Source organism: Camelus dromedarius, chromosome 33, assembly GCF_036321535.1.
Source record: "Camelus dromedarius isolate mCamDro1 chromosome 33, mCamDro1.pat, whole genome shotgun sequence".
Classification (NCBI taxonomy): domain Eukaryota; kingdom Metazoa; phylum Chordata; class Mammalia; order Artiodactyla; family Camelidae; genus Camelus; species Camelus dromedarius.
The window spans coordinates 10,877,259-10,898,540 of record NC_087468.1 but is presented as its reverse complement, the minus strand read 5'-3'; the positions used below and the strand labels follow the sequence as shown (position 1 = coordinate 10,898,540).

At 55.1% G+C, this 21,282-nt stretch overlaps 1 protein-coding gene across 2 annotated transcripts; it reads left to right on the top strand.

The window, feature by feature from the left end:
• Positions 1 to 896: 896 nt before the first annotated feature.
• LOC105099801 (tyrosine-protein kinase ZAP-70) lies at positions 897 to 21,228 on the top strand. 2 transcript variants are annotated; one of them, XM_031441149.2, is made up of 14 exons: positions 902 to 1,047; positions 1,303 to 1,378; positions 9,687 to 10,136; positions 10,875 to 11,035; positions 15,080 to 15,218; positions 15,318 to 15,399; positions 15,483 to 15,529; positions 15,756 to 15,807; positions 16,449 to 16,641; positions 17,115 to 17,321; positions 18,955 to 19,147; positions 19,240 to 19,380; positions 19,477 to 19,589; positions 20,816 to 21,228. In XM_031441149.2, the coding sequence occupies exons 3-14, from the start codon at positions 9,735 to 9,737 to the stop codon at positions 20,937 to 20,939; spliced, it is 1,854 nt and encodes a 617-aa protein (XP_031297009.1). In that variant the 5' UTR covers positions 902 to 1,047; positions 1,303 to 1,378; positions 9,687 to 9,734; the 3' UTR covers positions 20,940 to 21,228. The 2 variants fall into 2 exon arrangements, with proteins under 2 accessions (XP_031297008.1, XP_031297009.1); XM_031441148.2 differs by lacking the exon at positions 1,303 to 1,378 and having other exon boundaries at positions 897 to 1,047.
• The last annotated feature ends 54 nt before the right edge of the window (positions 21,229 to 21,282 follow it).

Genomic DNA, 21,282 nt, shown 5'->3' with positions numbered 1-21,282 from the left:
GCAAGCCACTGAAGAGGTGCCCACGTGTCTAAGAGAGCAAGGAAATGGGGGTGAGAGAGCCCCTGAGGCCTGGGGGGAGATGGGGCGGGGTGGACGCCAGGACAGGGGCCGGCCTGCAACAGCTCTGTGGGGCGCTGAGGGAGCAGATGTGAGGTGTGGTCGATGGTCAGAGGGTGGGCGAGTGTGAGGAGGAAAAAAGGATGAGGAAGAGGCCGTGAGCAGCACAGGAGGTGGTGAGCAGCCAGATGCAGGGTGGGAGGCCGGGCTGGGCTGGGTGCTGGGGGACACACTGTCTCCATGTCTTGATGATATGACCGACCCCCTTTAGAGTCCTCCCGACACCCCCAGGCTCCTCTGTGTAGATGGTGTCCAGGCTGCGGCCCTCCCAGCCCTGGTCTTCCTGGTGGCTCAGCTGCTCCCTCATCTAGCCTGTGAACCATTCGAGGGCAGGGACAGGGCTGTCGCTGTTGTCCTGATGTCTGGCACACAGTAGGTGCTCTGAACCCTTGCGGTGTGGACCTGCATGTAGGTTTCTTCTCTTGCCAGCTTTCACCTGCCTGTGGAATAAATAAGTCACTCATATGAGCAGTTTAGCCAGGGACAGGCCCGGGGTCCATCCCTCCTTGGAGGGGGAAAGAGGGGCATTCCAGTTTCCAGTGAGTCCGGGGGATCCCCCTCCCACCGCCACTTCCCCACCCCGATTCCGGCACACAGCTCTCCCTTCTCCCCAGGTTTGGGGGAAGCTGTTGGAATCATCATTCTTGCACCACCCCTGCGGGCAGCTAGCCTCAGTTCCCCCCACTGCTGGGGCAGGCTCTGCTTGGCCCCGGAAACGCCCTCTGCCCTCCCCAGAGCACGTGGCCTGCGATTTTCCTTGAACACAGCACTTTGTGACTTTGACGTCAACTTCAAACACAGCCCCCTTTCCTGTCTTCGCATCAAGGAAATAGACTGAGTTTCAGAGAAACCCGCCGTGAAGAACACATCAGGCCTTCGGGGCCAGGTCCCTGCCCAGCTAGGACCCCCGTGCTCTGCTGGTGTGTTCAGGTGAGTGGCCGTCCTCCAGCCTTCTGCCTCTGTCTGGCCAGCACGGCCACCGCAGGGGCTTCCGGGGCAGCTGGCAGAGGGTGAATCAAATTCCCCTCCCCACCCCAACTCTGAGTGAGAAACCTGGTGGAGTGTGACCTCCTTACACCTTGCTGGGGTGTATGAGGGGGTGGTTAGCCAGTGGGGGCCTCAGGCTGGGGGCTCAGGCTGCAGAGAAACCCACGTTGGTTTCTTGGGCTCCAATTCTTCATCTAGAACCAGCTGTCTTTTGGCTTTGGGACCAGAGACCTTGCAGGTGGCTCGTGCCTCAAAACCCATCAGCACGTCCCAGGTAAGTCCTGCCTGAGGGAGCAGTTCTGGGCTGCTGTCTGCAGGGGTGGCCTGGGTCTGGTGGAGGAGGACAGAGTCAGGAGGACACTGAGGGGACCAGAAGGGCTGTAGGGCTGTGGTGGGTGGTGTCCAGCTGGAGGAGGAAACAGACATGGCTTGTGGCCACCCTGAAGGAAGCAGGTCTCCCTTTAGAGGGTCAGCCGAGTGGTAGTGGACACAAATATCCAGGGGCCAAAGAGATGACTGCTCAGTCCCTGGCCTCCCGCTGGGCCCCATCAGGGCAGCAACCTTGGCTCCAGGAAGCAGAGAAACCTTCAGAGAAAGCAATGTGTGCTCTGGCCCCCAGGCCTGTGAGTATGAGGGTGGTTCAACAGGGCCGTGAACTTGAACATCAAAATGCGGTTGATTGCCATCAGGGTACCCAGGGCAGGCTCTAGCCACTTGTAGAGGAGCTCAGGTTAAAGAGGAAGCCGGAGAGGTGGAGGAGCAAACAGCTCGAATCCTGCTCAATTGCTGTGTATCCTTGGCAAGTTTCTTGGCCTCTCTGAACCTCAATTTGCGGATCTGTTAAAAGCAGATGCAAATACTGGCACCTAGTAGGTCCTTGTCTCCTAACTGTTGGGTGAAATGTTGGGAGATATCCTAGGCAGTAAATGGTCTCAGCAGGAAGGAACAGGCGTTCATGTGGTGAACGGCTCAAGACCAACTTCTCTCCACTTGACCCAGCCAGGGCAGCAAGCACACAGTAGGTGCTTATAAAGCTCTGACTCTTTGAATAAAGATTAGAGTCAGGGACTCCTTGAGCGGAAAGTCCATGGGCATCACCTGTGAGGGCCCTTCTCCTGCCAATACAGAGCTGCTTTTCCCTGTTTTCGCCAGTCCTTCAGCCTCACCACTCAGCCCTGGCGGGGACGTGGGGCAGGCAGGCAGCCTGGGTGGTGCTTCAGTGTACACTCTGGAGCTAGGAAGCCGAATCGAGTCCTGGCTCGGCTACCTCCTGGTTGTGCTTTGTGACTTTGGGCAAGTCCCTCCTGCTCTTTGTCCTCATGTCCCAAATCCACAAATCTGCCACTCACAGGGTTGTCTGGTGGGGATTAGGCGGGTGAATTGATCTAGAGTGCCTGGCACCACACGGTGGGTGCAGTACAAGCATAGCGCTGCAGTCCTAATGAGCATCACTAGCTCTGGGTGGTCTCCTAGCTCCCCAAGACTCTCTGGGGGGGGGGGGCTATAGCAACCAGACCTCTCCACGCTGGCCACTCCCTGCCTCACCTCAAAGCCTAGGGTTAAGGAAGTACTTCTCAGCCGGAGTCAGTTTTGCCTTCCCTGCTCCACTGAGGACATTTGATAATGTCTGGAGACATTTCTGGTCACGATTCAGGGAGCGTTACTGACATCTAGTGAAATGGAGACCAGGGATGCCGCTGAACACCCTGCAATGTGCGGATAGCACCATGCTGTCCCCACTGTCGGGCTCTGTCTTCCCCACTCATCCCACCTTTTCCGTCCCCTAAGCCATTTCCCATCTCCCTTTTACAGTCACAGAGCCTGACACCCAGAGAGGGATAGCTCCTTGCTGAGGTCACACAGCCCTAGAACCCCAGCAGCAGAGGTTGGGGTTGGGGGTGGGGACTGGTCTTGTGGCATTGTTTGGCCAACAGAGTCTGCTGGATCTGAGGACCAGCCTCTTACCTGCCAACAGCCCAGCACTCTGTGCCCTGACAGTTGAGGGCAGCTCAAAGTGCGGTGACACCTGGGCCAGGCTAGGGTGGGAGCCCTGGGGACCCAGCACAGAGCCGTGGATTCTGCTCTCCTAATGGACATTTACTAGAGTGATTAGTGCTGGCTTCTGGGCCAGAGAGACCTGGGTTCACATCCTGACTGCCACTTGCAGGCCACATGATTCTGAACTTAATGTCAACCTTTCTGAGCCTCAGTTTCTTTAGCTGAGGAATGGGGATAGCAGTTCCCATTCAGTGGAGTTGATGTGAGGGTTAATGCTCGGCAGAGGTGTAGAAAAGCCTCTGGCACAGAGGCTATTGTTGCTGTTGTCTGTTTGGCAAATACTTGTTTGGGGGAAGCAGGGGCTGCAGTGAAAACAAGACAGGCAAGGCTCTGCCCTGGGGAGCTCAGCCTGGTCAGAGACAGAAGAGCAAACAGTGCCCATACTTGGCCATCGGGGCTGTGATGTGGGAGGATGGTCTCTGGGAGAACTGAGGAGGTGCCTGACCCAGCTGTGCAGGGAGGGGTGGAAATTACAGAACACTTCTGGGTGGAGGGGACAGCTAAGGGGACCTAAAGCATGTGGCCAGAAGGGTGTAGGTGCTGTTCCAGGCAGAGGGAACAGACTGTGCAAAGTCTCCTCCCCTCTGCCACCACTGGTTAGTGGAGGAAGCCTCTAGGTCACCATTCACTCTTCTTTCCCAAGGAAGCCCCCACAGTCCCTCAACCCTCATCAGGCGGCCAAATTCCAAGGCCCCGCAGAGGTGCCTCCACCCATCACAGCAGCTACATACCTTCTCAGGTACCCAGTACTGCTAGCCTCTGGCACACCTTGTATGTTTACTGGGCACCTACTATGTGCCTGGCTGGTATAGGCAGGTGAACAAGACAATCTCCACTCTCACCGAGCTTACATTTTAGCAGAGGACACAGGTCCTATGTCAACAAGTATCATCACATTTTCGGTGGTGAAGAATAACACTGGGTCAGGGATCTAGAGAGGAGGGGAGGCAATTTTAGAGAGGGAGGTCAGGGAAGGCCTCGTGGAGGAGGTGACATTTACACAGAGACTCGAATGAAGTGAGGGATGTTGGGGGAAGAGTGTTTAGGCAGAGGGAACAGCCAGTGCAAAGGCCCTGAGGTTGGACTGGGCCTGATTTGTTCCAGTGCCCTGAACAAGAAACATAAGGAGGCCCGAGGGGCTGGTGGGGAGTGAGTCAGGGCAAGGAGGTGAGGGAGCAGGTTGTGCAAGGCCTTGGGGGCCGCTGTGGGACCTGGGCTTTAACCCTGAGTGAGGTGGGAGTCCCAGAGGACTGTGAGCAAAGGAGGACATGACAGGACAAGGGCAGGCCAGACCCCATGCTAAGCGCTTGGTGAGACTTATCTCACGGAACCCCTGCAACCCCCCAGTGTTGGGCACCTTCGGTGGCCCCACTTTCCAGGTGTGGTCTGGTGAGCTCAGTTCCCTGCTCAGGACCACGCTGCTGCCGCCCAGTAGATCCATGATCAAATCTGGTGCCCTGGTGTCCGGAGAAAGATAAGAAGGCGCCTGTCGCCATCCATGGCACAGTGCTAACTGCTGTCACCGTGACTCGGACTGTAACCAAGGTGGCATTTTGTTGGCTGACAAATGTCTGTGCTGCCTCTGTTGTTGGCTGGTGGGCTGAAGAGCAGGAAATGTGGCTTTTGCAGCGAACTGGGGGGTCTCAGGCAGAGGACTGGGGGTCAGTGAGAGGAGGGGCGGTAAGGGCCTGTGGCCCTATTCCAGCAGTGCCTTGGGTGGGGGCGCTTTGGGGGTCTGGCTGAGGGTGGCACACGGGACCTCCAGGCCTGGCTGCTGCCACTCCCGCCTCCCACCTCACCACCACCGCATCTAGTTGGATCAGCTCATTCTCTTGGTAGCTGGACTGCCTCAGTCTCCCCTCTGGTCTCTCACGGTAGATATTTAACTGGGGCTTTTGATGCTCAGAGTATATTCTGTGGAACAGGAGAGCTTCAAGGCCCTGCTACACAGGTATGGGGATTAAACAAGTGTGGGATTAAACAAGTGTGGGATTAAACAAAGCCAGAAAGGGTCCTTCCGTGCACACCTTCTCAGAGCCTTAAATATGCTAATATGCTTTCCACAGCTTTAGAAAACATACTTGATCACTTGGCTCTGTTTTTCTTTGAAGTATGTTTGGGGCACTATGTGTGTCTAGACCAGATATAACTCAACCCTGCCTTTCCCCCAAAAGGACGCTTGAAACGTGGAATTTCAGGCCGAGCTGTCTGGCCAAGGATCAAAGTTTTCTTCCCTCCTCCCAAGGCCTGGGCTGTGAGAATGAGGCCAGGCCCGTGGTCTCCCGGGGAGCTGTGAGCTCTGGGGAGGCCGGGTGAGGATCTCTGAACTCATGAGGAGCTTGCAAGCTCAGGGCGAGCGGAGGGGGTCAGTCCAGGGGTCGGATGTCTCGTGGTGAACACTTCTGGGAAAGCCATACAGTCTGCGGGTACACGGCTCAGGATAGACATCTGACCCTCCCGGAGGCTGTGGGCGGCCAGGGTCCTCTGAAAGCCGTTGTTACTGTTGTCAGCAGTGAGACAGGGAGGTGGGGCTAAAGCTACGAAAGCTCCTGCCTCTGGGACACCTTGGTCTCAGGTCCAAGGTCGCCAGTCTTGGCTTCTGGCTCTGGACTGGATCCCAAAGGCCAGCCTCTCCCCATTCCTGCTTCTGCACTAACCTGCCTCTGGCCACCCAGGCTGCACCTGCGGCCACCGGGGCGGAGCTTCTCAAACTGTGTTGTCGGTAGTTTCCTGCCACAGTTTCCTGCCCCAGAGACCGGTTTCACTACCCCCACCCTCCCCGTGGCCCCTGGACAGACATGCACTTTGCTGCCTTATCTGTGTCCTGATGCTCTGCGGGGAGCGGAGCTGTGAGTCTGTGAGGCAGGGCTGGCTGGATTGGAGAGGCGGAGAGGAGTGAGGAGGGCATAGCATGGATACAAGTATGGAAGCAGACTTGAAGGAAGGCAGCGTGGCTGGAGCAGAGGGAGGGCTGAGGAATTTAGTTAGATTCAATGATGTAGGCAGGAGGGAGCCACAGTAGTTTCTTGAGTAAGGGAGGCCTTGGGGAAGAATTGCCTAAAAGCAACTTGCAGACCCCAGAGCTCAGCTCAAGCGGGAAGTAGACTGTGGGGTTCAGCCGACCACAGGCATCATGTGAGTTAGATATGGATCTCCGGTTTTATTAATAGAAACAGCTGATGGAGATCAAAGGAGGTGATGGCAGCACAAACTGCCCTCAGGAGAGAGATCTGGACTACATGAGTGGGAGTGGCAGCATGAGTAGCCACAGACAGGATGGCCCAAGCTGGGGACAGGGGCTGAGGAAGGAGAGAGAGCAGGAACCACAGGAGAGGGAGGCGGCAAGTCAGGGCGTTCATGAAGGACCTGAGAGCCATGATGTTCAAGCGGGGGGAGGGGGTCACGGTGTCCATCACTCAGGTGACCCAGCCTCGCTAAGTGCTTGCCTGGTGCCCATCTGGTGGTGACATCAGTGCTGCCCACAGCTGGAGAGCAGCCTGGTGGGGGTGAGGGGAACAGATTGTGAGGCTGGATGAGACAGAGGGAATGGAGGAAGAGAGGCAGGCGTGTAGACAAGCCCTCTCTCCTTTTTCAGTTATTATTTTTAGTGCTTGGTGTGTCTATACCTTCCAGCTCCCTTTTCCCCCTTTAATTAAAAAAAATTAAGGTGTCATTTACATACAGTAAAATTCACCCTTTTTAGTGAAAAATATTGTGAGGTTTGATAAATGTCTACAGCCGGGGAACTACCATCTTAATCAAGATATAGACGAGTCCCCTGTATTCCTTCATGCCCCTTTGTAGTCAGTCCACACCCCCGCCCCTCCCTCCCCACCAGGCCTGCGGGCCTCCGGCAGCCACTCTGTGTTCGACAGTTTTGAATGGGATCAGATGGTTTGTAGCCTTTTGAGCCTGGCTCCTTTCACTAAGCATGAAACCTCTGAGATTCACTCATGTTGTGTTTATCAGCACTTCCTTCCATTTGACGGCTGAATCGTGTCCCACTGGAGGGACCATTCATCTGTTGAGAAACATTTGATCTGTTCCCAAATTTTGGCAATTGTGAATAGAGCTGCCATAAACATTCCTGTGCAGGTTTTTGTATGAACATGTTTCTCTAGGATGAATACCTAGGAGCCCTCATGACTGTTTAAACACTCTTATGAAATAGTGACCTGCATCTCCAGGTGGGGCACAGAGGCAGTCCCTGCTTAACTACCTGCCTGTAACTACTGGGACATCCAGGACCCCCCGCCCCAACGCTGGCCCTCCCAACCCTGGTGTCTGGTTAGAATGCAGATTCTATCCCCTCCTTCAGCTGCCCTGGTTCAGACCTCACCTGATTCCCACTCTAGTATCTTCTGCTCAGCAGCAGTGCCCATCCTTGCATGTCCCTGAACACCCAGGGAGAGGCAGCCTTTCTCTATCCACAAAAGCTTTCTTTGCATCCCCTGCTTACAATTGTTTAACTAAGAAGGGTACTCCAGGACCCTTTCTTGAACACACGTCTATGCCTGGGTGGCCTTGCTGAGCCCATTTTAGTAGAGAAAGGACCAGAAACTGTTATGGGGAGATCATTTTTTTCAACATTATATACAAACTTACACATATACAGAAAATGGGAAAAATTAGTTGTACAAATTATCCACCCCTTAGATTCTACAATTGACATTTTGCTATATTTGCATTATCACGTACAGCTGATATGCATTATTATCAGGATTCCGTATCTGCCAATTGCCTACTTGCTAAAATTTATTTGTAACTCTAAAACTAATGCTCACTGCACATTCACAGTCATTTGAGGGTGTGTGCAGAGTGGTGAGAAATTTGAGTCAACAGACCTGCTGGTTCCTGCTGAGGTTGAACAAGGCGATGCTCTGCCTTCTGGTTTCAGCTCACACTGTAAACAAGTATCTTGCTCACAGTCTATTCAGTGTCACATTTTTGTGCTTTTTGTTGGTGATTTTACTGTTTAAATGACCCCCCAGGGGCAGTGCTGAGGTGTTGTCTAGTGTCCTAAGTGCAAGAAGGCTGTGCTGTGCCTCACAGAAAAAGTACGTGTTGGATAAGCTTAAAGTTAGGGTGTTAACCAAGAGTTCAGTGTTAATGAATCAACAATATAATTGAACAAGGTGTCTCTAAACAGAAGTACACATAAAATAAGGTCATGTGCCAATCTGTTGATGAAAATGTTGTGACCAGAGGCTTGAAGGAACCTAACTCCAGATTTCTTCTAGAAGCAATCACACAGTACTTACTAATTCAGTGTTTACAGGAATTTTATAGAAATATTGTGAGTAACAAGACTCAGTTGTACCAATCTACTTACCCATCCATCCATCCATGTCATTTTTTGGATGCCTTTCAAAGTAAATTACAGTCATCAGTACCCATCACACCTAAATATTTCTGCATGCAGATCACTGACTAGGGTTCAATATTTTATGCTTCTTTTTAAATTGAGGGGCCCAAATACAATGAAATGAACAAACCTTAAGTTGGTACATTCTCTGAATTTTGAGCAATTCAGACACCTGTGTAGCCCAATGCTTATCGAGACATGGGACATCACCATCACCCCAGAAAGTTGCCTCACCAGATACCTATTTATCTAAAGGTCCTTAATTCCTTTGCCCCACATAGGGTCATACTTTCCCATCACACACTTCATTTTGTTTAGTGGCTGTATCAAAGTTCACATTGGAGTAAAATCCTAATATGTTCAACCAGTCCTCCACTAATGGATATTCAGATTAGTTTATGCTTTCTAGAAACTGGGTCATGAAGGCAGAGGGAGCAGGGAAAGGGGAAATTTCTAAGGCTGTGGGGAAAGGGTCAGTGGGAAAAGAGAGGGGAAGGCTAACAGAGTCAATTCCTTTGATTAGCAAAGGTTGTTCCAGCTTCAGGGATCTTCGAACTTGCTGTTCCCTCCGCCTGACGTGCTCTTCCATGCTCTTTGAGAAGTGGGTCGGATCTCAGGTCAAATGCTACCTCCGCAAAGAATGTGACCATCCCAGCTACAGTAGTCTCTTCCCAATCAGTCTCACACGACTTATTTCCTTTAAAATACCTCAGTCTGTAATGATTATTTTGGCTCTTTCCTTTTATGTTTACTGCATCCCCCCCACCCCCCACCCCGCTCTCAGACTGCTACCTGAAGGAGGGTAGGGACCGTGTCTGTCTTATTCACGCATATCTCCAGTACTAGCCTGAAACACAGAATTCAACATGCGTTTGGTAGATGAATGAATGGTTCCAGGTGCTGGTGTGCTGGGGCCAGTGCGGGTGTCCGGGCGCTCCACACTAGGTCTGAAAAGTCAAAGGGTGGTTTGCGACCCCCCATTCTGAGTCCAGCAGGGCGGGGCTCCTCTCTAAATTGACTTTGGCACAAATTCCGCTCTGAACGCTAAGCAGGCCAAGCTCTGCCGCACGGGTGCCCTTCAACGCGTGGGCCTAATGGTCGGGTTCAGGAAGGGAAACCGAGGCCGTGATGTATCCCCAACCCCGCTCTTAACCCACAGGGTCTGGAGAGGCGCAGGAGCGCGCCACCGCGCAGGGCGGCGGCGGCGATGCCGGACCCCGCAGCGCACCTGCCCTTCTTCTACGGCAGTATCTCGCGCGCCGAGGCCGAGGATCACCTGAAGCTGGCGGGCATGGCCGACGGGCTCTTCCTGCTGCGCCAGTGTCTGCGCTCGCTGGGCGGCTATGTGCTCTCGCTCGTGCACGACGTGCGCTTCCACCACTTCCCCATCGAGCGCCAGCTCAATGGCACCTACGCCATTGCGGGCGGAAAGGCGCACTGCGGCCCCGCCGAGCTCTGCGAATTCTACTCGCGCGACCCCGACGGGCTGCCCTGCAACCTGCGCAAGCCGTGCAACCGGCCGTCGGGGCTCGAGCCGCAGCCCGGGGTCTTCGATAGCCTGCGGGATGCCATGGTGCGCGACTACGTGCGTCAGACTTGGAAGCTGGAGGTAAGAGCGCGCTGACCCAGGGGCGAGCCTTGGGAGGGCGTGGCCGGAGGGGGCGGCTCTTTGGAGGGCGGGGCTGGAGGGAGGGTCTTGGGACGGCGGGGTCGAGGAGGGCGGGCCCTGGTGGCCGGCAGAGCAATGGGAAAGCGGTCGTCCTCGCCAGTTTGCGTTTTGCGGTGCTGCGCCCGATTTGGATGCTGGAGGGGTGGGGCCTGGTTGCGGGCGGGACTTGGGAGGAGGCCTCGAAGCAGGGGCTTGAGCGATGCTCTGGTGCTTGTCCAAGCCAGATGTGAAGATCTAGGTCGAGGAAGGTGGAGGTCGCGCTGAGTCCGGAGGGGGCGAGGCTTGGGCTGGAAGCGGGGCCTGAGAGGATGGTGGGGGTGGTGCCCTGGGGTAGGTCGGTGGAAGGGCGGTGGGTTGTGGTCTTTGGCACTCTGTACTACACCACTGTGGGGGATTACCAGTGTTAGATTTTCAAGCAGGAGATGAATTTAGGGCCGGCTAGAAGGCAGGGCCTGGGCCGCGGCCCTGGATGGGCCGGGCCTGGACGGATTGGTGCAGGACCGTGGAGATGGGCAGGGGCTGTCTATCCTCAACCACCTAAACGACTCACCTAGGTGCTCCAGGGTGAGTGGAGTGTCTCATGGGGACGAGGCAATTGGGAGGGTACAGGAGATGGAAGAGGGTTCCTGTGGCTGCGCACCTGGCGACACTTACAAGTCTTCACCCTTCCTTCCCTAGGGCGATGCCCTGGAGCAGGCCATCATCAACCAGGCCCCCCAGGTGGAAAAGCTCATTGCCACCACGGCTCACGAGCGGATGCCCTGGTACCATAGCAGCCTGACGCGCGAGGAGGCTGAGCGCAAACTCTATTCAGGCTCGCAGACCGACGGCAAGTTCCTGTATGTGAGGCTTGGGGCCTGGAGCTTTGGGGAATTGGGACTGGGGCTTGTTGCCCGTAACCCTGGAGGCTGGGGCAGATCTCAGTGTGCCGGTGGGCGGTGAGGGGTGTGTCTGTGCTCACAAGTGCGTGTGGGTAGTGCTTTTCTGAGTGTGCAAAGGGACATGGCTGGGGAAAGAGGAGCAGTGGTGAGTACTCCAGGGCTGGATGGCCGGGATCGGAATCCAGCCTCTACTGCTTACCAGCTGGGGACGCTGGGCAAGTTTCCAATATCCCTGCTTGGTTTTCCTCTCGCGCAGTCAGCAGATATTTACTGAATAGCTGCTGTGTGCCAGGCAGTGTTTCAGGCTCTGAGGACGTGGCAGTGAACAAAACAGACACAAATTCCTGTCTTTTTGGAGCTGGTAGACCAAAAAACGATGGTGAATCGATAAAATATAGAGTATGTCAGATGGCGGTGAATGCCGAGTAGGGAGGGGGTTGGTTGTAAGGTGCGCTTAGGTGACCAGAAAAGGCCTCTCTGATCAGGTGGCTTTTCATTAAAGAATGGGACAGGGGGAGGAGTGAGCTGTGAGCGCTCTGGGAGAAGCTGTTCCTGACAAGTACATAGACCAGGAGGCAGGTCCTTGGCGTGTTCGAGAAGCAACAAGGAGGCCAGTGTGCTTGGAGTCGAGTAAGTGAAGGCTGGGGTGGGAGGAGGTGAGGGCAGGGAGGTGACTTTGGCTTTGACCCTGAGTGAGGTAGGAGCCCGGGGAGAGTGAGAAGCATCTCCCTCTACCCACCCTGTGGATAATGGTAGCACCTGTCTTGGGGTCTGTCACAGGATTACACGAATTAAAATGTGTAAAGCAATAGTATAGTGTACTGAAAATGCACTAAATGTTAGCTCCGATTATACGTGGGTGAATGTATGTATTTCTGCCTGAGCCGCAGCTGAAGCATATGGCCGTCTGTGAGTTTGTTATTATGGAATAATCTCTGTAAAGCTGCTTTAAAAACCCTGCTTGGTTCTGGCTGGGGCTGCTGCTTTCTGGTCTGGACATGGGTTCCTTTGCATAACAGATGTCAGCTGTGGCCACTCAGGCCCTGACATATAGAGAAGTGTGGTGCCTGCCTCTTTCCTGTGACCTCAGGAAGTCCAGCATCTTCCCCAAGAGGCTGTGAATGATGGAGGGCCTCCCTTCTCATGGCCTGAGAACTTGCCTGGCCGAATCTTTGCTCTCACTCACCTTCCCCAGAGCTGTTTCCTTTCCTGGGGCCAGCCCACTTGGAGGAACTGACCCTTTCCCTTGATTCCCTGACCCACGTGAGGCCTGAGATTCTGCTTCCTCATCTGCAAAGTGTGGATAATGATGGTACCTACCTCCTGGGGAGGGCTGTGAAGAGTAATTGACAAATCTGAAGAATTTAGCACTCGTTTCATAATTAATAGTAGCTCTTATTTTTATCACCATCGTCAGGTTCTATATGTTATTTCAAAAGTAGAGACACAACTTGATTTCTTAGCTGGTGAGGCTATAGCTTAAGTCCAAGTTTGAATTGTAGGGACAAAGGGCTGCCACGATCTGGTGGTTTTCTGGTAAATAAAGTGGAATTTGTGGCATTGAAATATATATGGTGACCACACCAATGTCTTTGCCTGTGTGGTTCTTACTTGGGAATTGGCGGTTGCTCTTTTATGAACTCACATGTCTTTTTCCAAAGACAGTGTATCAGCCTCTGTTGTGTAACGAACCACCCTAAACTGTTGTGGCTTAAAACAACAGTCATCTATCCACGCTTGATTCAGTGGGTTGGCAATTTGGGCTTAGATCGGTGGGATGGTTCTTCAGCTGGTTTCTTTGCAGCTCACTCGTGCGGCTGCAGTCAGCTGGAGGGTTGACTGGGGCTGGATGCTCTAGGATGGCCTCCTTCACATGACTGGCAGTTGGCAGGCAAGGGTTCCGTGGTTCTCCTTTGTGTGGCTTCTCCAACAGGCTAGTGTGGGCTCATTCCCAAGGTGGTTGCTGGGTTGCCAGGAAAAGCAAGCAAGGGCAGGCAAGCCCCACTGCTCAACTGCTTTCCAAGCTCTCCCTGTGTCCTATTTGCTAATGTCATTGGCCAAAGCAAGTCCTACTGTCCAGCCCTGATTCAAGAGATACAGAACTAGACTCCATCCACTGAGGGGGAGAAATGCCTCATGTTGTGGCTGTTATTTTCCAGTATTCCATACAAGTTTGCTGGTGAGCAGCTGAGCATTTAATTTTTGTTGTTAGTTGAAAACTTAAGGTTTTGACTTTAAGAGGTATTTTTTACTTCCCAGAAGACGAGAACTAGTAATTGGAGATGATAACCTCCAGGCCAGCCTGCTGGTCTGGTTATGGAAGTACTTCCTTTCGTGGGACATTGGCGTTTCTTAGTTTGTTGTGGCATTCTCTTCTTTGCCTTTGGCTCTCCCCCGCCGCCCCCCGCCCCACACCCTATCTGGAGAGATGTTTCCTGTCTCTCCAGGTGTCCCTGACTGCTGGGGCTAGGCTGGGAACTGTGTCAGCCCTCGCTGCATTGTTCTTCGGGGAACTTGCTGTCTGGGATGGGATGGGACATTCACAGCCGCCCCTCCATCCTTCACTCAGGTGTTGCCATGGAGATTGAAGGGATATTTCTGTCCCTTTGGCCTAAGGAAGGGCTGCAAGGTGGGCACACATCTGTCTTGTTCGCCACTATGTCCCTGTGCTTAGAACAGTGCCTGGCACATGGTCAGCATTTGGTGTTTGTCCAGTGAATGATTCCTCATGGGCAGGGCCCAGGGCCTGAGAGTTGATGCTCTGAGGGGGCCCAGCTGTGGGTCATCCATGGCTACTTCCTGCTGTGCACTGCCAGCCAGCTCTTCCATAACTCAGCTCAATCTCTTAGATTATTGGTCAGCTGCCTGCAACTTCCATGGGGCCTGAGATCCCCAGGACCAGCTGCCCCCATCTTCTGTTGGAAATTTATCCTTAACCCTGGAATAGAACCTTGTGCCAGGAACTCAAGACAAAACGTTTTGCGGGAGATGCTGACTGCTCTCACCATGGGATGGGAGGATGCAGGCGTCTGGCTCTAACTGGCCCGCATGTGCATGTGTGTACTTGGGGCTGGTGGGGGTATGTGGTCGGGTTGGTTTGTGTGCAGACAGCTGTGTGTGGCTGGGCAGGTTCTTACTGCACGAAGGCACCACCTTTATTATTGTTGTTGTTATTGGGGGAAGTATTTTTATTTAGTTATTTATGTTTAATGGAGGGACTGGGGAATTGAACTCAGGACCTCCTGCATGCTGAGCATGTGCTCTACCTGTGAGCTCTACCCTCCCCCCCCGCTATGAAGGCACCATCTTTGAGGAGCTCCATTCCCAGTCATGGACATGGGAGATTTGTTTGTTTATTTTGGCAAAGTTACAGAAGAGGACAATCAAGGGGCTCGTTCTGTTAAAGGTCATCTGGTCCCATAACTGGTGGGTCTGTTGTGATGACGAGGTGTCCTGTGAGCGAGCCGCGGACTTGTGCTCCCCTTCACTGCTCTATGTGTAGAATCAGCTTTGTCTACCCAAGAGAATGGTCTTAAGTCTGAAGGCTGTGTGTCTCCCATGAGTGGCTCTGTGTCCATCATAGATAGAAAAATATCCTTCCATGAATGGCCAGGTGTCTCCCTGCCCTAAAACACACTTATGGCCAAGTATCCAGCCAAGGGGGACTAGATGTCCCCCAAGGGATGGCCAAGTGTCCAGCTGTGGGTGGCTGAGCGTCTACCGTGGGTGGCCCAGTATTCCCCTGTGGATGGCCACATGCCTGTCCTTGGACCACTGGCAACACTGCCATTCTCCTCTCTGCTCCTCACCCCCTCCCACCCCAGCCCCACGCACGGCCTGTTACCAGTAGGTCTGGAGGTTGAGTGGGGCCTGACCTTGGCTGCCGCAGTCCCTGCCGCTTTTCTGTGAGGCTGAGGGGTGGAGAGCTCATAGGGTATGTGTGTGTGTGGGACCTGGGGCCCAGGTGGTTGTCGGGGTGACATCCCCTCCTTGCCCCGCCAGGCTGAGACCCCGGAAGGAGAAGGGCACGTACGCGCTGTCGCTGATCTACGGGAAGACCGTGTACCACTACCTCATCAGCCAGGACAAGGCGGGCAAGTACTGCATTCCCGAGGGGACCAAGTTTGACACACTCTGGCAGGTAAGCCCCCGCCCACCCTGTTGTGGGGGAGACGTTGTGGCCGGGAGCTCGGCCCCTGGGGAGGAGGGGACCCCCGGCCCTGACCTGCCCTCTGCACAGCTAGTGGAGTACCTGAAGCTGAAGGCGGATGGGCTCATCTACTGCCTGAAGGAGGCCTGTCCCAACGACAGTGCCAGCTCAGGTGAGTGGCACAGCAGGGGGCGGAGGGGCGGGGGAGCGGGAGGCCCCAGCCCCACACCCTCACTGCCCCTTCTGCTCCCCCAGAGGCCGCTGCTCCCACACTGCCAGCCCACCCGTCCACGTTCACCCACGTGAGTCAGCAGCATCGCAGAGTTGGGGCCTCAGGGGTGGAGCTTGGTGGGCAGTGGGTCCTGTTCCCAGGGTGGGGCTGGGAGCGGGGAGGGCAGGGCTGCCGTGGAAGAGAACAGGGTCCCCCAGCACTGTCCCTGGGAGTCCCCAGAGGAAGTGGGTCTTCTGAGGGGGGCTGTGTGCCCCGAGCTCAGGGCTTGCTGTCCTTTGCTGACCCATGACCTTTAGCCTCAGAGACGGATCGACACTCTCAACTCAGATGGATACACCCCCGAACCAGGTGAGGCGGCAGAGGTGGAGGTGTGAGGGGTCCATGTCAGGCCCAGAGCAGTGTCCTGGCCAGGCCCTGGGTGTGCTGGGGGAGGGGAAGGATGTGGGCCAGGCCTGACCTGCAGCGGTGGGCCTGGTTGCTCTGTGCAAACAGTGAGCCTGCAGACGTCCACATGGGCACACGCATCACGCCCACCTCTGTGTATGTGCATAGGGGTGTGCTGACAAGCACGGTAGTATACCCGGCCATGCCTGGCCACCCTGGGTACAGACACGCATCTGTTAAGCACCTACTATGTGCCGGTTATGCTCCAAGCTCATCACGTGTCTGAACTTGCCGAGATGCATATGGCGTGACCACGCAGGGGCACACATGCTTACATGTGCACACAGAGGCACATGCCTTTAGAGTCCTCTTGGACGTGGCTTCCCAGTTCACTCGCAAATGGACCAGGGGAACACACGAATGTGCACACCCACAGGAACACACACGTGTACCATCCATGTGCCGAGCACGCTCTGGATGGTGCACCCCTGCACCTTGTGGTGCTCATGCCTTGTGGCTGCCGAGGATGCCCCGCCCTCCTTGGCCCCCTGTCCCCCTCCCTGCTCCTGACTTGGGAGCTCACGCCCGTATGTGTGTGTGCCCAGCACGCCTAGCGTCCTCGGAGAAGCCGCGAACGATGCCCATGGACACAAGTGTGTATGAGAGCCCCTACAGCGACCCCGAGGAGCTCAAGAATAAGAAGCTGTTCCTGAAGCGTGAGAACCTCCTCATGGCCGACATCGAGCTCGGCTGCGGCAACTTTGGCTCAGTGCGCCAGGGCGTCTACCGCATGCGCAAGTGCGTGCTCGGGCAGCCGCCGTGTGGGGGCAGAGCAGGGAGTGGCCTCTCCAGGCCACTCACCGTGACTTCAGTTTGCCTGGGAAACAGACGCTGGGACAGGAGATTGCATGCTGGGAGATTCCCTTGGGGAGCTCAGGGGAGCAGGTCGGGGGTGGGGAGAGGTTGGGCTGAGCTGCAGAGGGTCCCCCGTTGTCCCCTGTGTTGACTGGTCATTGGATACAGGCTGCCCCCGCAGAGGGTGGCACTTTGAGCCTGTTCTTTCCAGTGAGGGGCAGTTCCAGATGAGGGACTTGGCTGTGAGCTGTTCCTAGCCCGCACTCCTGGCGGCTCAGGGCCTACAGCGAGGTCTGGGAGGCAAACCACAGCATCCACCTCACAAGTCCAGGGAGAAGAGAGGCAGGTTAGGGGGAATGAGGGGGTCGGGCGGGCCCCATGATGGCTCATGTGTGCCCCTCTGTGCATTGTGGCAGGAAGCAGATCGACGTGGCCATCAAAGTGCTCAAACACAGCACGGAGAAGACAGACAAGGATGAGATGATGCGGGAGGCGCAGATCATGCACCAGCTGGACAACCCCTACATTGTGCGGCTCATCGGCGTCTGCCAGGCCGAGGCCCTCATGCTGGTCATGGAGATGGCGGGCGGGGGACCCCTGCACAAGTTCCTGTTGGGGAAGAAGTGAGCCCCTGGGGCAGCAGCCGGGTGTTTGGGGCTGGGGGCCGGGAGGCTGATCCTGTCCACCCACAGGTATGGTCCACACTATTTCCCCGTGTTCAGAGACACACTCACACCCGCCCCCTGCACCCCCTGCCATCCACACTTACACCTATGAGAGTCTGACCCTAGGTTTGACTCTCAGCTCTGCCACGGACTAGTGTGACCCCAGGTGAGTCTCTTAATTCTCCTGTGCCCCAGTTTCCTCATTTGTACCACCCTGGTGTCCCAGTATTTACCTCCGGGGGCTCTTGTGAGGATCAAATGAATTGATGTTTATTAAGTGCTCACAACAGTGCCTGGCACTGCTTGTAAGAGCTTTGTAAGTATTAGCTCTGTCGCTGTTGCTACCCCAGCTCCCTGGGCCAATTCACAGCCTACATGAAATTGCCAATGGTTGATTGACTTTGACTTAAAGCAAAGCCAGGAACGTCAGCCAGGCTGGTTTTGTATTGCCTGGTTTTGCATTTTTAAAGGTAAAAACCTGAAACAAAGACGACTATGCGGCAGAGACCATATGTGGCCTGTAAAGGCTAAATTACTTATTCTCTGGCCCTTTATAGAAAAAAATTGGCTGACCTCTAATCCAAAGAAATTACAGTTTCATTTGTCTTCCCTCTCGCCTCAAACCCTACCCTCATGACACTCATGGGGGCTCGTGACCGTGAACCTGTGCTCTCGCTGGAACACATGCCTTCCCAGCCCCTGCTCGTATACTCAGTCATTTCTCAGTGTTTTTTGGGCAATTTCTCTGGGCCAAGAACCATCATGGGCACTTGGGATTCATCAGCAAAGAGAGACAAAGCTTTCTGCCCTGAATTCTGCTTGGGGAAGAGGCTTTACATAATAATAATTAGAAGACAATGAAGTATAGAATGTGTTGGAAGATAAGTACTATGGAAAAGGGGGTTGGGAGTATCAAGGTGGGAGGTGAGAAATGAGAAGGTAAGGTTTCTGTAGACTGGGGAAGGCAGCCAGGTGCAGCTCTAGGGAAGAGCAGTCCAGGCAGAGGGCACAGCCAGTGCAAAGGCCCTGAGGTGCCTGGTGTGGTAGAAGAATCGTGAGTAGGGCCCCTTGGCTAAAGCAGAGGGAACGCAGTGGGGAGGGGGTGCTGAGGTGGGCAGGGAGGTGATGGGGCAGATGGTGCCAGGCCTTTTGGGCCATGGGGAGGACTTGGACATTTACTCTGAGTGAGATGAGAGCCCTTGGGGGTCGTAAGCAGAGAAGGGGCAGGACCTGACTCCAGTGTGGGAAGGACAGACCATGGTGGGGGTGCGGGTGAAGGCAGAGATGGCTGTTCTGGTCCAGGCTAGTGATGATGGGGGCTGGTCCAGGATGGCGGAAGCAGACGTGGAGAGGCATGAGTAAGTCTGGGAATCATAACGTATGGGGGAAATGTAAAGCGTTCTGACTGGATGAGGGCAGAGGTGTGTGCCTTTTGTTCACACTGTGTCCCCAGCCCCAGGCCTGGTACACAGCAGCTGCTCAATAAGCATCTGTTGAACACAGGCTCAGCTGGTCAGAGAAGTGGGCTCTGCCTCCCTGGGGACTTGGGCTGTCCCCTCCCAGCTGTCCCCGCCTTCCCCTGCACCCCCAGGGAGGAGATCCCTGTCAGCAACGTGGCGGAGCTGCTGCACCAGGTGTCCATGGGGATGAAGTACCTGGAGGAGAAGAACTTCGTGCACCGCGACCTGGCGGCCCGCAACGTCCTGCTGGTCAACCGGCACTACGCCAAGATCAGCGACTTTGGTCTCTCCAAGGCGCTCGGTGCTGACGACAGCTACTACACCGTGAGCCCCCTGGCCCTGGGGTGCCCTGGTGGATGAGGTCAGTGGGTGGAGGGTCCGCAAGCCCTGTCCCAGCAGCATCTCCCACCCCCCAGGCCCGCTCGGCGGGGAAGTGGCCCCTCAAGTGGTATGCGCCCGAGTGCATCAACTTCCGCAAGTTCTCCAGCCGCAGTGACGTCTGGAGCTACGGGGTCACCATGTGGGAGGCCTTCTCCTATGGCCAGAAGCCCTACAAGGCAGGCGTGGGCAGAGGCGGGCAGATGGCTGGGGGCAGGGGTGTGGGGGAGGGGGCCCTGGTGACTCACACGTTCACTTGGCTCTGGCTTGAGCAGAAGATGAAGGGCCCTGAGGTCATGGCCTACATCGAGCAGGGGAAGCGGATGGAGTGCCCGCCAGAGTGTCCACCCGAAATGTACACACTCATGAGCGACTGCTGGACCTACAAGTGAGTGCCGGTGGGTGGGAGGGTCCCTGGTCTGGGGCAGGAGGTCATGGTACCCAATAGTCGTACATAAAAGACTCTCAGTTCATGGCCTTTCCATCACCCGATACCTTTAGTCCCCCTGTATCTATGCTCAGCTCTCTGACACACTGACCGTACAGTGCCCCAGTGGCCCAGCACCCCAGCACCCTATTTGTGGAGGCCCAGTGCTCCAGCATCCTAAACCTCAACCCTCCACCAGCCAACACTGAACCCGATGATCCTGCAATTCTCAAAGAAGTTATTCCTCTTACCCAAAATATGATACCAATACTCAGGGGATGGCATAATACTCCACTGTATAATTCCTGTTTCCCACCAGCCAACATTCGACACTTAATTACCCAGACAGGCCAACACCGAAGCACCAGAATACTCAGTACCCCTGACCTCTGTCTGCTTGAACACCCCAAATCCTACACCATCAATATCTCCACTTCCCATCAGACAACAGGCAACATACACCCAAACAAGCTGTTTCTCTACACTGATCATGCCTTGCCTGGGCATTCCAATTATTTGATACCTTTCCTGCCCTAATATCCATTATTCCACTGGCCAACATCTTTCACACTGATACCCAAACACCCAAGCAGTCCAATAAATAGACATCCTATTTATGATAAATGGATTATAAATGATCAGCCCCTCACGACTCCAGTGTGTATTAAGCCAGCCTCCATCAGGAAACACGCAATACACCACTACCCCAGGGGGCTAGCATCTAACACCCCAATGCAACACGCGGCCATCCCACACACAGTACTATTAATGCCCCAACTCTCCACTAGCTGCAGCCATCCTCAGTACCCAGGTACGGGCAGCATACTTACACCTGTGTGAGCCCGCACCTAGCACCCAAATACCCTGGCCAAAGAAACATGCTCGGCACTTTGAAATTCACTGTTCCAGCTCCCCGTGGTCAACAGTTGTTACCCCAACATTGAGTGAGTTCCCTTCCCTAAGTCTTCACCAGTTAACACTCAGTATGTGGTCCCCCACATCCTGATATCAGCCCTTCTATTAGAAAGTACTCTCACCCCACAGAGGCGGCTCCAGTACCCAATACCCCACCACCCCGACAGCCCCACAGACTTCGACTTCCCGAGCCCCATGCCTGTCCACCCACCAGCTGACGTTGGGTTCTGGGGGTGTGGTCAGCGGCCTTGATCTCCCCCACGCCCCCGCAGGTGGGAGGACCGTCCAGACTTCCAGACCGTGGAGCAGCGCATGCGCACCTACTACTACAGCTTGGCAAGCAAGGTGGAGGAGCCCGGGGGATCTGGGAAGGGGGCGGAGGCTGCCAGTGCCTGAGCCCCAGCCTGCCTAGGACCTGCAGTCTGGCTGGGCCCAGCTCACTTCCTCACCTCCTCTCCCCCACCAACTGGGCTCCGCCAAGGGGGCAGCTGAGGTCCTAGGCCCACACTGTCACCCGTCCCCTCTGGCTGGGGCAGGAGGGAAGACCCGGGCAGGGTGGGCCTGAGCTGAGACGTGTTACTTACAACAAGGACCCTCCTTCCTCTGGGCCCTGAAGGGCAGACTCTAGGAGTCCTCCGGTGGCAAGAAGACCTCAGCCATTGTAATAAACTCAGCTTCTCTCTTGTTTGAGAGTCCCTCATCTTTCTGGGCTGAGGGTGGGATTAGGGAAGGGGCTGGG

Bases quoted from the DNA above. Each gene is read 5' to 3' on its own strand.
- LOC105099801 (XM_031441148.2), top strand. From the start codon at position 9,735: ATGCCGGACCCCGCAGCGCACCTGCCCTTCTTCTACGGCAGTATCTCG. The intron at 16,642-17,114 runs GTGCGTGCTCGG...GCATTGTGGCAG, and splicing joins GGCGTCTACCGCATGCGCAA to GAAGCAGATCGACGTGGCCA. The intron at 19,381-19,476 runs GCAGGCGTGGGC...TGGCTTGAGCAG, and splicing joins ATGGCCAGAAGCCCTACAAG to AAGATGAAGGGCCCTGAGGT.